We start from the raw sequence: 14,004 nt of genomic DNA, 5'->3' as shown, positions 1-14,004 counted from the left end.
GAAGAATTTTTGTCGGGCGACAAAAAATCGGCTAGTGTGCGGCGGCCTTAATTTAGTCATAAGTAAATACACAGATAAAAAGAGGAATTAATTAAACAGGGATTCGATATTGTTTACACAGTAAACACCTGTCGATACAGATACAGCAGCATTAAACAAATCTTATATATTTACCGAAAATCTAAGCTCCAGGCGCTTCTTTCGTTGAATTTCCTCGTGTGTCCCCGAGAAAACAAAAAAAAAATAGAGTCCGTCAGCCATTGTAAAACAGAGAATCACTTTAATTTCTCATTCGAAAATCCAAGGAATACCTGCTTGACGATCGAACAAAAATCTGGCTTAGCTGCAGGCTGTAAACAGTTCGATAAGTAACTTCATGGCCAGTAGATTTAAATGAAAGGAAGCAAATAGAAACAATAAAATTTTCTAATCGCAGTTGCAACTAGTTACACTTCAAATTCTAAATTAAGTCTGGGAACAATCTCAATGTCTAATTTTTCATTGAGATATAATCTGGAGACTAACAAACCTAGCTGATGCAGGTGATTTTAATAATTATAAATAATGTATTTCTCCTACCGCACCCAAGTACTTATCACGTGTTTCTATTGGACATTAAATAATATCAATTTTGTACTATGAAGCCTACTGGCAGCTAGGCCTGACCTACAACAATTTTACGAATCATCAGTCGAACAAAGTCCAGCAAGAGATACGAGAAGAGCTTTCATCTAAATAACGAACGCTATCAAGATTCGAAGACTGAATTTATCTATACTTCAACCTTAACCCAGCAAGATGTCTGTTCTGGCAGTTGTCTTTTGCATCGCAGCAATGCTACATGCGACAGACGCATTTTGCGAGCGGCTGTACAAGAATCCATACTGGATACCCAAGGCTCTATGGCAGAGAGCAGCCGAAGCCGACATTGTCATTTACGGCAACGTGGTGGAAAGCCCATGCGCTAAGCCAATCTTCGTGGTTCAAAATACCACGACGGTCTCTCCGACTAACACCACAAACTCGTCAAGTACCGTTCAAGAAGTAACGCCCAGAAGCGTCGTTAACATCACAGAGGGAAATATGACAGATATCTGCCCCATGCGTGGTCTCTACAACGTAACATTGAATGTCTCTTGTGTAATCAAAGGAGGATCTATACCGCACCAAATCCATCTGAGTTCATTCGGCTTTGGTCCAGAGAAGTGTGTATTCTACAGCGTGAGATATAATTACTGGGAAACAGCGCAGTCGTTCCATGTATACAAAGGACTAAACTACCTTATCTTCTTAGGACGGTGAGTTTGAAGACCTTAGCTTCTTTTTCAATTCCTTGTCGCTTTTTCGGCTTTTTTTTTTCTTTTTTTTCTTTTTTTGTTTCTTTTGTTTCAGCAGATTCTATGAAAATTGAAATTTGATTGACGACTCGTGTCTTTCCAGTCACGTTCGCCTTTCTGTTTTTCTTTCAGATAAAATTGTGGCAGTACTTTATATCTAATTATTTACGTCAATAAAGCTTAGTGTAGACAATGAAACAGGCGTCGATCTTGTTGTCTAGACACTTCTGAAATGCGCACCAAACAGAAAAGCGTGGAATTTGCTTTTGTTTGCCTTAGTCTACGAACGCACATCTCATCCAATTGCAAATCCTCTAGACTGCTTTTCAGATGGGCCTCTGGTTAGCGCCAGGATTCGAGAACTCTGTACTTGTCCTCACCTTTGTGATACGTACATGAAAAAAGTATCTAAAGTGTATTTATTTATAGTGTTATAGAAGAAAGAAATCGACTGTGTATTCTTTAAATCACATTCACAGTAGACATTAAATTGTGATATTAGGGCGGGTTTTCCACCTGTTCCACTCGTAAATTATTAATTACAACAATTTTGCAGATGCTGTAGAATGACTAAAGAATTATAACGGCTTTTTGTTGCAGTTGTTAAATTTCAGTTATGGTTAGACCGGATTCGTGCTATTTCCTCAATAAAAGAGTCTGTTTGAAGTTTGTTTTTGGTTGTTTGAAATTCGTTCTTGGAATGAAAATTCACGCAAGAGCGCGGTGCCATTTCCGCTCTGATCTCGTTCCCAGTCTCTCAAATTTGAGTGTAATGCCCTCTACCAGGTAGTCCATTGGCTCTGAGAGATGAGTCCATTGCAAAATCATTGCGGTAAAAATTTGAAAGTGTCTTAAATGAGATTTATTTTAATTGTAAATATAAACGTAAAACTCGAAGAGATTCCCTTGTATTTACTCTCATTCCATGAAACACCAGTCATATTTTATCTTGAGTGAGTCTCTAACAACCGATATACTTTCTCTTGCAGACACACAGTAGCCAGTAATTCTCAGGGATTTTGGCCTCATGACGTCAACATGCAATACTCAGCGACAGAGATCACTGATGAGAAGTATCTCGAACGAGTCTTTCAGGCGACTGGTGGCCATGCGCACGCGCCTGCAGGAGTGAAAGAATCACACAGTATTTGTACCCCATATATCGCGGGCGCAGGGACTTCTCACGTGGACTTGTCTTTTGTTGTACTGATACTGCTGTTTACGAGTGGATTGCTTTCTTTCTAAATGTGCAGCTTGTCAAAATAATGTTGCTGCATAAAACTGTGTTAAACTTAAAATGACTAACTACGTTCGCTCATAAGGCCTCGCCCTCGAGCACTAGAGGTTAGAAGAAAGTGAATTGTTCAAGGGAGAGCAAATTGTTGCCAGGCTTCAGTTCAATTTGAGATCCAACTTTGTGCAACAACACTTTTTTCCATAGCTTCACTTCCCTAGCATAGTAATTACTAACAAAACTAGGCCACAATTTTAGGTTTTAATCGTATTTTGACTTTTTGAAATCCTGCTAAAGATTGTACCCCCTTAAATTAACGTCGAAGATTTTCCACCGAACGCAGTTATGAGCTAAAATATTATTTAACTTTTCACCCCTCACTGATCATGATCAACTTTTAATTGAGCACAGCTTACAGTTCATTTTTTTATTTGAGCGGTTATTAGCCTTAAACCAAATCAGAAATAACACTCAAAAAGAAGAACACTGACAACAAAACTAACGTGAACTAAGGTAAGCGCTGACGGCAAATGTAAATAGCCGGGCATGTAATGAAGCAATCAGATTTGGTAGTGAAAGCATGCAGTCTGCGCCAAGCAAGGGAAAATAATTCTACGCCAATGACGATTAAACAAAACCAAATATTTCGTATGGCTTATTTAGAGTTGATGACACGGCTTCCTCTGACCAAACCCCGATTAAACTCAGCTAACTCTGCAGGTCTTTAGAGTAGTAAACCCAACAAGGAATAATTCCAATTGTGTATTAATTTAGCGAGCTAGATACAGCTTTCCGCGGCACTAGAATTCGGTGCTCTTTCAAGGCTCAAAAACACCAAGAAAAAGAAACTTTACCTTACTGCTAGCAAATCATAGAAGTAAAAAATTGACTAAACGAACTTTGTAAATAGAATGTTTAATATTTTTCCATGCAGTCCTTATCTCAGTTGTTTGATAGCAAGTTTATTTGAAATGTTGTGTTTAATGTTAAAGACAAATGACATGGTTTTACCAAAGACATTAAATAATATCAATTTTCTGCTGTGAAGCCTACTGGCAGCTGGTGTATAATGAAATAAACTGGCGTTCAATTGTACGTGGTCTATGATATGTAGTAACAGTCCTTGTGTACAGCTATCTTGTTGGTCACGCATACTCATTTAACAGGTTCTTGTGTCAGCCATCTTGATTCGTAGACGCCCAAAACATAACAGTCAAGAGAGTTCTTGGGTACAATAAGGACTTAAAAGGAGAGGATCTTGATACACCCTATTCATAAATGGCTGCCAATTAAAAATTCTTTTGTTAGTATGAAAATTAGCCCAACTAACCTCGCTTTTGAGTTGATAATTCAAAGGAATTTTTACCCTCAAACTAGTTTGGTTGGTTGAAAATAGAAAACAAACTGCGGTCACAAACATGACAAAACAACTCATGTTGTAAAAACCTTGATTTAAGAACTTAACGTTTCGTATGCTTCTACATACATGATCAGAGGTATAAAACGGTTAGCTGCATTACAATAAATTTAAACGATAAGACTAGTACCTAATAAGGAAAACCGGTATCTAATAAGGAAAGAAATGACAATGGATATAAATGAAAATGAACAGACTTCAAATCTTCTGAAAAAAAAAAAACATATAAATGGCTAGTAGAGAAGAAGTTTCTCACTGCCAACATTTTTATTAAGTGCTGGTTGCAAATCACGAATCAATAATGTTTCTTTAATTTTACAATGCACATCAGATCGTCCGGTGGCTAAAATGTCAAAGTGATCCCATTTTCTCCTGTGGCCTGTCAAGGTCATATGGTCTGCCACGGCACAAGCGTGGTTAGTGCTCGTCAGCGCTCTAAAATACTCCGTTTTCCTGTCATACAACCGACGCTTTGTTTTTCCAATGTAAAAAGCGTTACAATCCCAACAAACAGCCTTGTACACAACCTTCGACATAAGGGAACGACTGAGTCTGTCCTTACAGGAGAAAAAAGACTTAACACTTCTGATGACGTATGTAGAAGCATATTATCGAATTATCGACCTGAATGAATGTTCAATGCACGTTAAATCATAATATAATTTTGTTTGGGCTTTCCTCACCTGGTTTTAATAACAAATTTTACAATACTGACGAAAACAATATTTCATTAGCATTTACTGGTCCACTTCTGAGAGAGGAACCACGTTCAGAAAAGAGTTTTTATCGTGTCCTCGCCTCTCCCTTAACCTTACACATGCACGTTACGGAATAAATCTATATTATCACTTAAAAAGGTAAATTGCTTTTCATCAAAAAGGTCTTATTTTTTTCTCAAAGTAACAAACGCACTAGTAAGGCAGGTCCTACATTAATGATTAAAGGCCAGTATTATTTGCCAACGCCCTTTACAACAGGTGACAGGTATATTGTGGGGCATCATTCCACATTCTGTATATGTAAAGACCGTAACAGTCAAATTGAAGAATGCTGTTCAGTGTTTAGGCGAGAAGCCAGGGTTTTTTACTGCTGAGATTGCCATAAGCTCTTGTACTATTTCTAACGCTAACTCGTTTAGAATCAAATCAATTTGTTACTGTGATCAAAATGTTACTGCGCGCGATGGCAGCCGTAACTTTCACGGCGCTTTTCGTCGCGTCCTTGCTGCATTCGAGCGACGCAATCTGCAAACATCCAAAAGAGACAAAAGCCTGGAAGAGGAAAGGCTTAGTCGAGCGAGCCATCCAGTCTGACATTGTTATTTATGGTGAAGTATTCAGCAGTCCTTGTTGGAAACCTGGCTTTGTCAAGCCAACTGCAGCGCTGCTAACAACGACAACGCAATATCCAAGTGGAGTCAACTCAACAAATGCAACGAGCAACGCCACAATAACAACTTCGTCTCCTTTGACAATCAATACCACCAGCCCCACCACTAATATGACGACGGTTTCGCCTACACCTCCGTATAATTGCAGCTCGGAATTTTACAACGCCATCATCAAGGTTATCTGCGTGATGAAAGGAGGTTCTGTACCACAGTATGTGTATCTGCAGGGTTTTGGTCATGGCGAGGGAGTTTGTTTGGATGAATCTTATCACGACCATCACGCGTACAATATGTTAAAGTACCTGATTTTTATTCAACGGTAAGATTTCGTTATTTATTCTAGATTTGCATTCTTTTAAAAATTCTGTGCCTTAATAATTTTTTCACCTGCTTTCTACGTAAATATATGCTCTTCTTTTTTAACAGACATTGTTGGTCTTCAGACTTTCTTGTGCCATTTTATAACTACTATTTTCGGTTAACATATTTTGGCCAAGGATACAGTATCTAAAATCGTTGTAAGCACAGGACTGTTAAAATCGTTCCGTCCTGTATTCTGTCTTTAGTTTAGCTGTTTTCCCCATTAAAAATGTTCTTAAATCCTCTGTTCTATGAACTCCCATTCATTTTCACTCAAGAATAGGTCGAAATGCGTATACGGTAGTTCAGTCAGTTTCAGTAGGTCTTTTTGTCCTCTCGGCTTCGACTCGACTAAAGATTATTAGCTTGAGACAAAAAGTTTAGCAAGCTTATCTACGTTTTCTAAAAGACTTTATCACATATCGACTCATCGATTAGAATATACTTCCTGACTTAAAATTTGTAACTACGCTATACAATGTAGTTATGCAACGCTTTTGATGATGTACACGCATCTTATTAGATGTTTTGGTACGTAGTGTCGCTGTATATTTTTACGAGTTGTGCCGTATTTGACAAGCCCGTAGGGCGAGTCAAAATACAAACAACGAGTAAAAATAAACAGCGATACTACACACCAAAACATCTAATAAGAGATTTACTGTCCAACTGCTGTAGTAAATAAATTTATCAATAAAAGAGCAAGAGTGTGACAGTCTTGCGTGCGCGCGCCGACCTGTTCGGCAAACAGGTTTTTTACTGTACAAATAACTGTACAGCATCGCTGTACATTTGTACTGTTATTTGGACGGTATTCGCTGCAGTTGAATAATAATCCATGATATACCACGAGAGAAAGTTGCATAACTCTTTTAGGTACTTTGCTAGTTTTTTAGCGGGGCTCCTGCGCGCCGAAGGCGAGCGGAGCCCCATACTTAAGGAAATTTGGTAACCCATCGATCTCAAAAATTCTGGTTGTCACGTTACTGTCCGTACGTCCGTACGTAAGTCCGTATGCCAAACCCAATACCTTGAAAAATAAGGAAGGGTCTCCCAAGTTTTTCACGGATTCTAATGACTTGCGCTTGACTTCGCTGGTAAAAGCTAGAGTTTTACAATTTGTCATATAACCAATCCGTTAAAACAAGGTCGATATATAGTGATGAAATCAGCATTTTAGTGTGCGACTTCGAACTAAAACAAATGCAGACATGGCACAGTATTAAAAGCAATTTAGTCCCCGGCGTTGAAGAGACGGCCTTTTCAAACGTCTTTAAACAACCCAACAAAACAGTCTGCATCAAAACCATTTGTAAAAAAGAAATTTTTTTTTCTATTCCTCAGGCTGAAAAACCCAACTGGTAACACTGTATTTAAAATCAACCCAATTAACTGTCAGCCTGCCGCTACAGAGATAAACGACGAGAGCGCACTGGATCCAGTCTTTGAAGCCATTGGCCGGAATGCCCACATGCCGCTAGGAGTCATGGGTACTACGGATAGCGTGTGCAAACCTTACGTTGGTTCAGCGCGTGCTTGCTGTTCAAGTGTTCTGTTGATTATATTCGTGTCCAGTATTTTTCTGATGTACTAAACGTGGACCTGCAGAGCTTGGACTGCATGACCGTGAAACAATTTAATTAATATACTAAACTTTTTAAATCTCGGTGTCAGAATAGAAATTCTCCTCACTAGCTGAAAAGTTTTATATAGTCCTAGTTGAGAGAATTTCAATATAATTCTCTTGATACCCATGCAGACATGTTTTGGGCGATATATCTGGTCAGAGAATTGTATTTTACGTGAAATCTGAGTTCATTGTAGACGGGAGTCCATCACTGACATTAGTGTAAGACAGTCTTCTTCCTGGTGGGGTTACTTTTAGCAATGTATTTCCCGACTCGTGAGTTAACTTGTACTCTCAGAGCGAAACGTTTCTACCATAAACGTCTTCGTAACCATGTTTTATTACATTATTTCTCGCATTGGTATAAATCAAACCCGTGCCCATGCGCAATAGTTATAATTATAATAGATACAGCTGTACACATTTGAGAAAACTGCAGCTGACAAGTTTTGCCCGAGTAGTGACATGATTGAAGCTAACACGAACGTGCTCAGTATTATTACAGCAAATCATGCAAATAATAAAAATGCTTGAAAATCATTTGTCTATCAAAATGAAATTTGTAAACTTTGCTTACGACAACGGTACCATATGTATATCTTTGTATAAGCTATGAATGCCGGAGTGTACGTGATACGATCATTTCTTTCACAGCCACTTAGCCATTGGTGTTATATCGGGTCAATTATCAAGTATAAAAAGTACTGTGAGTGAGACTAAACAGCTTACACTGACGCTTTAATCTCAATATCTAAACCATGTGTACAGCTTGTCCATTGTGCACATGCGCAGTACAATTACGTCATAAGCCTATTATGTAACATTGGCAATGGTGCATGACGTTAGTTATCTATCTGCATGCTCGCCATTTGGCTTTTACAAGTACATAAGACAGGCACTTTCCGCTCACAGTGCCTCTCTCCACCCAGGTGTATAAATGGGTCTGCGGCGAATTTGATGCTGGGGGGTAACCAGTATTCCATCCAGGGGGGTCTAGAAATGCTCTTAGTCGATGCTACTGAAACCGGAGATAAGCGCCGGTCTGATGGGCCACTTGGTTCATATGCAGGCTTTGCCTTTGTTTCCGCCTCTCTCTCCTCCTCAGTCTGTCCTCCTCAGAGGAGGCTAGTGGGCTGGTAGTTCGGAGCATCGTCCTCCGGGCGCATTCCACCTTCGCCTCCCCTAGGTAGGGGACAGTTTCTGCCGCGTTCTGATTCAAGTACAGGTCGTATTGTAGCAGGTCGGTAGCATTACATCAGTATTCAGGACACATCAATCACTTGTCTTTTTTACGAAACATTGCCATGCTCTGAACCAGTTGTTCTTAAAATCTTGCCCAAGCGCGTCAACGTTTTATAAAAAATGTTCTCAACGAACTGAACCAGATATTAGCCTTCGTCGCAGTCAACTATGGGCGAAGATCGAGATATATATGTGGCTTATCGTATCATTCCAAAGTGGACTGAGTAGAGGCTTATTCAGGGCAGTTCTAAACTCGTCTAATAGAGGAACGGCAAACAGAATTCACGAGGTGAAGAAGCATTTGATAAAAGACCAGTCGGAACCCAGCATCCGCTTCAAAAGAGCTTTTCTGCTGAGCTTAACACGATTTTCCGTTACGACTGAAGTGGAGTTTAGTGGTATAAATGCACACGTGTGGGGCCATAGTTGTTTTTTAACATTTAAAATAGGGAATTCCCTTTTTTGCGATTGCTTCGGGTACGTCTTAGCTCTAAAACCACGGGTCACTTCAATGGCCGTGCCGACGTTTGTATATTCACCTCAATGCCTAAAAACGTCACTTGACATTACAATGTCACTGCTGCTACCGACCGTGCTAACAACGTAGGTGGTCCAAGCAATAAAAAAAAAAAAAAAAAAAAAAAAAAATTCCAGTGTTTTAATCAGCTCCGCCAAGATGGCTAAGGTAGGCCAAGACATGCTTCGTTTTATGAAGTGATCGTATGCGCGAATTTTTATTTAAGGTATTTAGCTCAAGAACATGTTAAGACTGTAAAATCTGCCTTGAAAATCAGTGAATGTCAACTCCGACGCCCATTTGATTTGCCTAGTTGAGATTTTCAAGTATTTTGCAAAGACGGCATATTTCTATTATCTATACAACCAAAAAACTTTGTGGTGAGATGCAAAATTTCGTCAAAACAATGGTACAGTGATAATTTGCTAAATATAACGTTCTTTATATTATTTACATTTGGGATGTCTTTCTCCAGTGTAATTTTTCTTAACCCTTTTATCTTAATTACAGTTCGTCACGGCATCGTAATTCTCACAGATTGACTTACTATTACACTCCACAAAAAAAGCATAGCTGTTAAATACGTTTTCTGAAAGCGACTTTTTCAAACTAGTTGTTGTTTACAATTTTTTATGTCGCTACGGTCAGTTTTGGCTATTCAACGCACGCTAAGTCAGCAATGTGTAAAATTTCAACTATTTACTCTGCCCTGTGGAACCGTAGCTTTCAAGCGGTATTCGGCAGGGGATTCCAACATGCAATCTGCTAGTTTCTCTGTGCCCTGTCCGCCTCAAGCTGAGAGCTATTTGTCCGATCATTTTGGAATAAATCTGTTTTGACGAGAGAGAAGACAGCTCCCTGTTAATTCTTGCATGATAGTTGCAACCATGCGGTTTGAGCCCTTAAAAGCGGCATTGTTCAAAGCAAAAAATAGCTATACAAAGCGGTTAATTGTCCATGAAATAATACCTCCATTAGCAACGAAGTTTGTCACTTCAAGCAAACTATGTGCTTTTAGGGAGTTATTAACGTGATTCTTCAAACATGATCAAAAGCTCAAAAAGCTACGGATCACAGCAACAAGGACTTGAGAAAGCCAGTCTCATTTGACATTTGTCATTCATTCGGTCACAGCCGCTGACTCATCCGATGCGCGCATCAGTAAAGCTTTTAAAACGGAAAACTCTGAACAAAACAAACGGATGCGATAACGTTTTGCGTTCATGTGCATTTAGACCTTATCCCGCTCACGCTGCTTACGCATTAAACTTCATAGTTTATTTATTTACAAGATCACGGACCCAAAGATCCTAACCATCACTCAATTCTACTTTAATTACATCTCGCGTGTCAGACCTCGCGGAACGTCTTTGAGAGCTGTACTTTAATACTGAACTACTGTAGTGTAATGAGTTATCGAAGGCTAATAATTTGCTATCAAACTGACATTAATCCCTCTTCATAAAAACGGAATTAGCCGATTACTAGTGTTTCTTTTGACGCCATTTGTACAAAGAACACAATCTCCCAGATCTTATTACAGTCCATCTGTCTGTTTATCCTGTCTTTGTCAAGACACCTTCGTGTGTCCGAGCACCTTTTGTTCGTTCGTTTGTAGAAGCTTTAACTTGCAATTAATTTCTAATCGTCAGTGCATTAAGACCAAGAGTATTCATATTAGGCAAGATAAAGTATTCACTCCCGTGAGCAAAGAACCGTCAGACAAAATTAACTAACGTGTATTCAAGTAAGAACGAGACTTGTCACTTAGTCTTCAATTTAACCAAACAGTTTTTCCCTGTGAAATATCCATTATTTACAGGGTACTTAATGATTTTTTTTAAACACGGCTATTTGTAAACAATAAACGATCAATTCACTGTACACAAGTTCATCGGCGAACTTAGTTAAGTCTTGCTGCGAATGTGCATTCTGCGTTGCTGTGAAATACGCCGATATTGAGTGATAAGTAATATATTTTACCTCAGTTCTGGTCTAGTACAATGTGTTTTAAGGCTATCTGTCTTATAATGTACTATAAGAGATTCTAACAATTTCACAAGCTGTTATCTGTTACGTGCGGTTTAACTCTAACCAGTCGCCCAAAAAAGCGAGCTAGCTCGTCATTACAGCCTTCTCGAATGAACTACTTTAATTAAGGTTTTCCTGTGGCAAAATGCGACGACAAAGCATCTTCCGCAACCGCAAATTTGCTGATGTTCCTGACGTTGTAATCTCGTAATGTTGGAACACACGTGTTAATATACATTGCACATTTCCGTTTCGCAGCGCGCTCGGCCATTGTGTCGCAGAAAGCACTCCATTTGAAGTAGCGTGTTTGCGCGAAGTAATGAGTTATACTCAGTTCAACCATGATCGTGCAAAGGTGAATTGCTAATTGAACGCAGATTCATCCTGGGAGAGGAGCACGGAAAATCGCGCGAAAGTCGCGCGTTGTAAATCCCACGCGATCACGAGTCAAAGCGCACTTTCATCGCTTTGTGTGGCGATTTGTTTACCTTGCCTCAGCAAAGCCAAAAATCAAGTTTGGTGCCACTTTACAACGACTAACACCAAACCGTGAAAAATCAACACGAATAACCAACAAATATTGCTCGTCCAACAACCTCCGCACCTTGTGGAATGATTGTGCAACAGAAAATCCACATTGCCGTGTCTCAATACGGTCGTTGAAAGCAAACTGGATTTCGTGCGCTTATCACTCAGGCGAGAGGACAGTTTTGTTGTTGTGCGACTCATTTGCGTAGACGGAGAAGTGACAACATGACACTTTTTGCGCCTTCTCTTTTTGTGCTTGTGGCAATGAATTTTCTTTGTGCCGCTCGCAATAGCGGTAGGATGAAAATGCGGCTGAGGTGAACCCTTTGGACAGCCAGGCAAGCTATCTTTCGTTGCTCCTAGCGGTAAGGTAGCATTCTTTCCTACCATGTCCACAATGTCTTTAAGCACGGCTCTACTTACTTTGTGTTTGATAGGTATTGTTGCGCTTTGGACGTTGACTTCGTCAACAAAGAACGCTGTATTGTTTTCCTGTGTGCCCGTGTCTCTGCGAATAAATGCAATATATGTTCTGTTCAAATAAGCGGCAGAATGCGTACACAATCCTCCAGTGAATCCAAAGCCGGAGACGTTGATAAATTGAGGGACTATTCCTCCTTTGAGGGTACAGTGAACTTCAAAGAGAGCGCTGTACAGACCCTGATGGTCTTTCTTCGGTCCTTGTCCGGGACTCGCCCTGACTGTTCCATATATCACGATGTCTGCTTTCTTTACTCGTGCTCTGGGCCTCAGCGGCAACCAACCGTCAGGCGGTGAGCAACAGAACGCGATCAGAATGTAGTTGAGCAAAATCCCCGAGAGAATTACAGCATGCGCGAGTTTCATTATGAATCGCTTATCCCGACAAAGGCGGCTGAAGAATATTCCCAAATCAAAGGTTTGCGAACGGGCTAGCTAGAGACTTGACAACTTTTATGTCGTAGCAAAACTTGAAGTGCTAGCATCGAATGACAGGGGACTGATTTGAGGGGGCGGCGCAAAGCTTTGTGGAAAGACTCCGCGGGGACCCAGTTGTGTAAACATCTCGCAATAATTTGTTGATCCAGCCGACTAACAGTATTAAATTGCAAATGGTGTACCTCTTGTGTTGAGACTGTTGATTTCAAATTAATTGTACAAATATTGATTAAGATTGCGCGCTTTCTCGAAACGGGGTCAATTTTAGAATGGTGAATACGTATCAAATGCCCTCTCAGTCGCTTTTAGCTGCGCGGAAATTGAGTCGGAAGCATTCAAGATGTTATTTAAGGTTATCACTGCAGAAGGAACAGGTTCTGGAAGCAATAATCGGATTAATCAATTCCCGGTAAAGCGATACAACCGTGCAATTTAAAGCTAGTGGACTTGTTTAATCTTTTATATTATGCTTCGTCACTTATCTGTAGTGCTGGGTGACTGAAAACTGGTAAATGCTTAAACAAAACAAATATGCAAATCAGGCTGCTTTAATGTGGCTCGCTAAACGGAATGCAAGGGAACACAAGCATGACACGCGAGGTCCAGGGACACAAATGTATCTTTCTGTGTTCGTCTTATCAGCGTGGATCAGTGATCGAAACCCAAAATCCGCAGACATTTCCACCAAGATAAGATTGCACTGTTTTGATAAAAAACATTCCCCTTGTCTTAAAGCTGCCGTGTTATGTGATAGGGATTGAAATGTTCTTAAAGAAAGCTTTTGTCTTCGCCAAAAACACACTTGATTTGTTGAAAAAAAGCAGTACTAAATAACTCTGAGACCGGAAAAACAAACAGATTAAAAACACTACACAATGGAGCGACTCACGACCGTCTTTTTTGCCTTTTTCCCTCTCATGGTTTTTTCCAGGTAAAATGCTTCAGATGTTTGAAAGAATCAATAGCGTTTTTAGCAAGCCAGATGGTAAATTCATCTAATTAAAAATCTTTTATCGCTGTTTCTCATGAACTTTTCTCCGAGAGACACATCAACTGTTGTAACTATCTTCAAAGATCAAAATTCCAAACATTCTAATCCGGTATTTAAAGAAAGCATTGCAGTCGTAAACAGCTCAGTATTTTGTTAAATAGCGTATTCAGTTTCCTACGAATTGCGTATTAAAAGCGCATTAAAGCCAAAACAAAACAAGTGGGCTAAATCTAATCGGTTTTGTCCGATAAGTTATGTACAGTTTCTTATGGCTTGGCGGGAAGCAAAACCGCAGCGCAATTTCCTATGTGACGTGCGCTGTGCATCATCCGCATGATCTGAAAAACAACTCCAAATATTTGAGCTGGCTTCGCAGTTTGCACAAGGTCAATTGAGAAAACAACGAAGCGAT

At 39.8% G+C, this 14,004-nt stretch overlaps 3 protein-coding genes across 3 annotated transcripts; 2 read left to right on the top strand and 1 right to left on the bottom strand.

The window, feature by feature from the left end:
* The first annotated feature begins 624 nt into the window (after positions 1-624).
* LOC145500617 (uncharacterized) lies at positions 625-3,344 on the top strand. The gene is made up of 2 exons (XM_081480140.1): positions 625-1,298; positions 2,327-3,344. The coding sequence occupies exons 1-2, from the start codon at positions 799-801 to the stop codon at positions 2,580-2,582; spliced, it is 756 nt and encodes a 251-aa protein (XP_081336266.1). The 5' UTR covers positions 625-798; the 3' UTR covers positions 2,583-3,344.
* A 1,811-nt stretch (positions 3,345-5,155) lies between these two features.
* On the top strand, positions 5,156-9,368 carry LOC145499939 (uncharacterized). The gene is made up of 2 exons (XM_081479454.1): positions 5,156-5,697; positions 7,083-9,368. Exons 1-2 carry the CDS (start codon positions 5,156-5,158, stop codon positions 7,330-7,332), a joined length of 792 nt encoding a protein of 263 aa, XP_081335580.1. The 3' UTR covers positions 7,333-9,368.
* A 186-nt stretch (positions 9,369-9,554) lies between these two features.
* LOC145499758 (uncharacterized) lies at positions 9,555-12,870 on the bottom strand. The gene has a single exon (XM_081479283.1). The coding sequence runs from the start codon at positions 12,527-12,529 to the stop codon at positions 11,666-11,668; it is 864 nt and encodes a 287-aa protein (XP_081335409.1). The 5' UTR covers positions 12,530-12,870; the 3' UTR covers positions 9,555-11,665.
* Between the last annotated feature and the right edge of the window lie 1,134 nt (positions 12,871-14,004).

The sequence above is a fragment of the Orbicella franksi genome, chromosome 10 (genome assembly GCF_964199315.1).
Source record: "Orbicella franksi chromosome 10, jaOrbFran1.1, whole genome shotgun sequence".
Classification (NCBI taxonomy): domain Eukaryota; kingdom Metazoa; phylum Cnidaria; class Anthozoa; order Scleractinia; family Merulinidae; genus Orbicella; species Orbicella franksi.
Note: the sequence above shows the minus strand (reverse complement) of the source record. Positions and strands in the feature narration are given on the sequence as shown.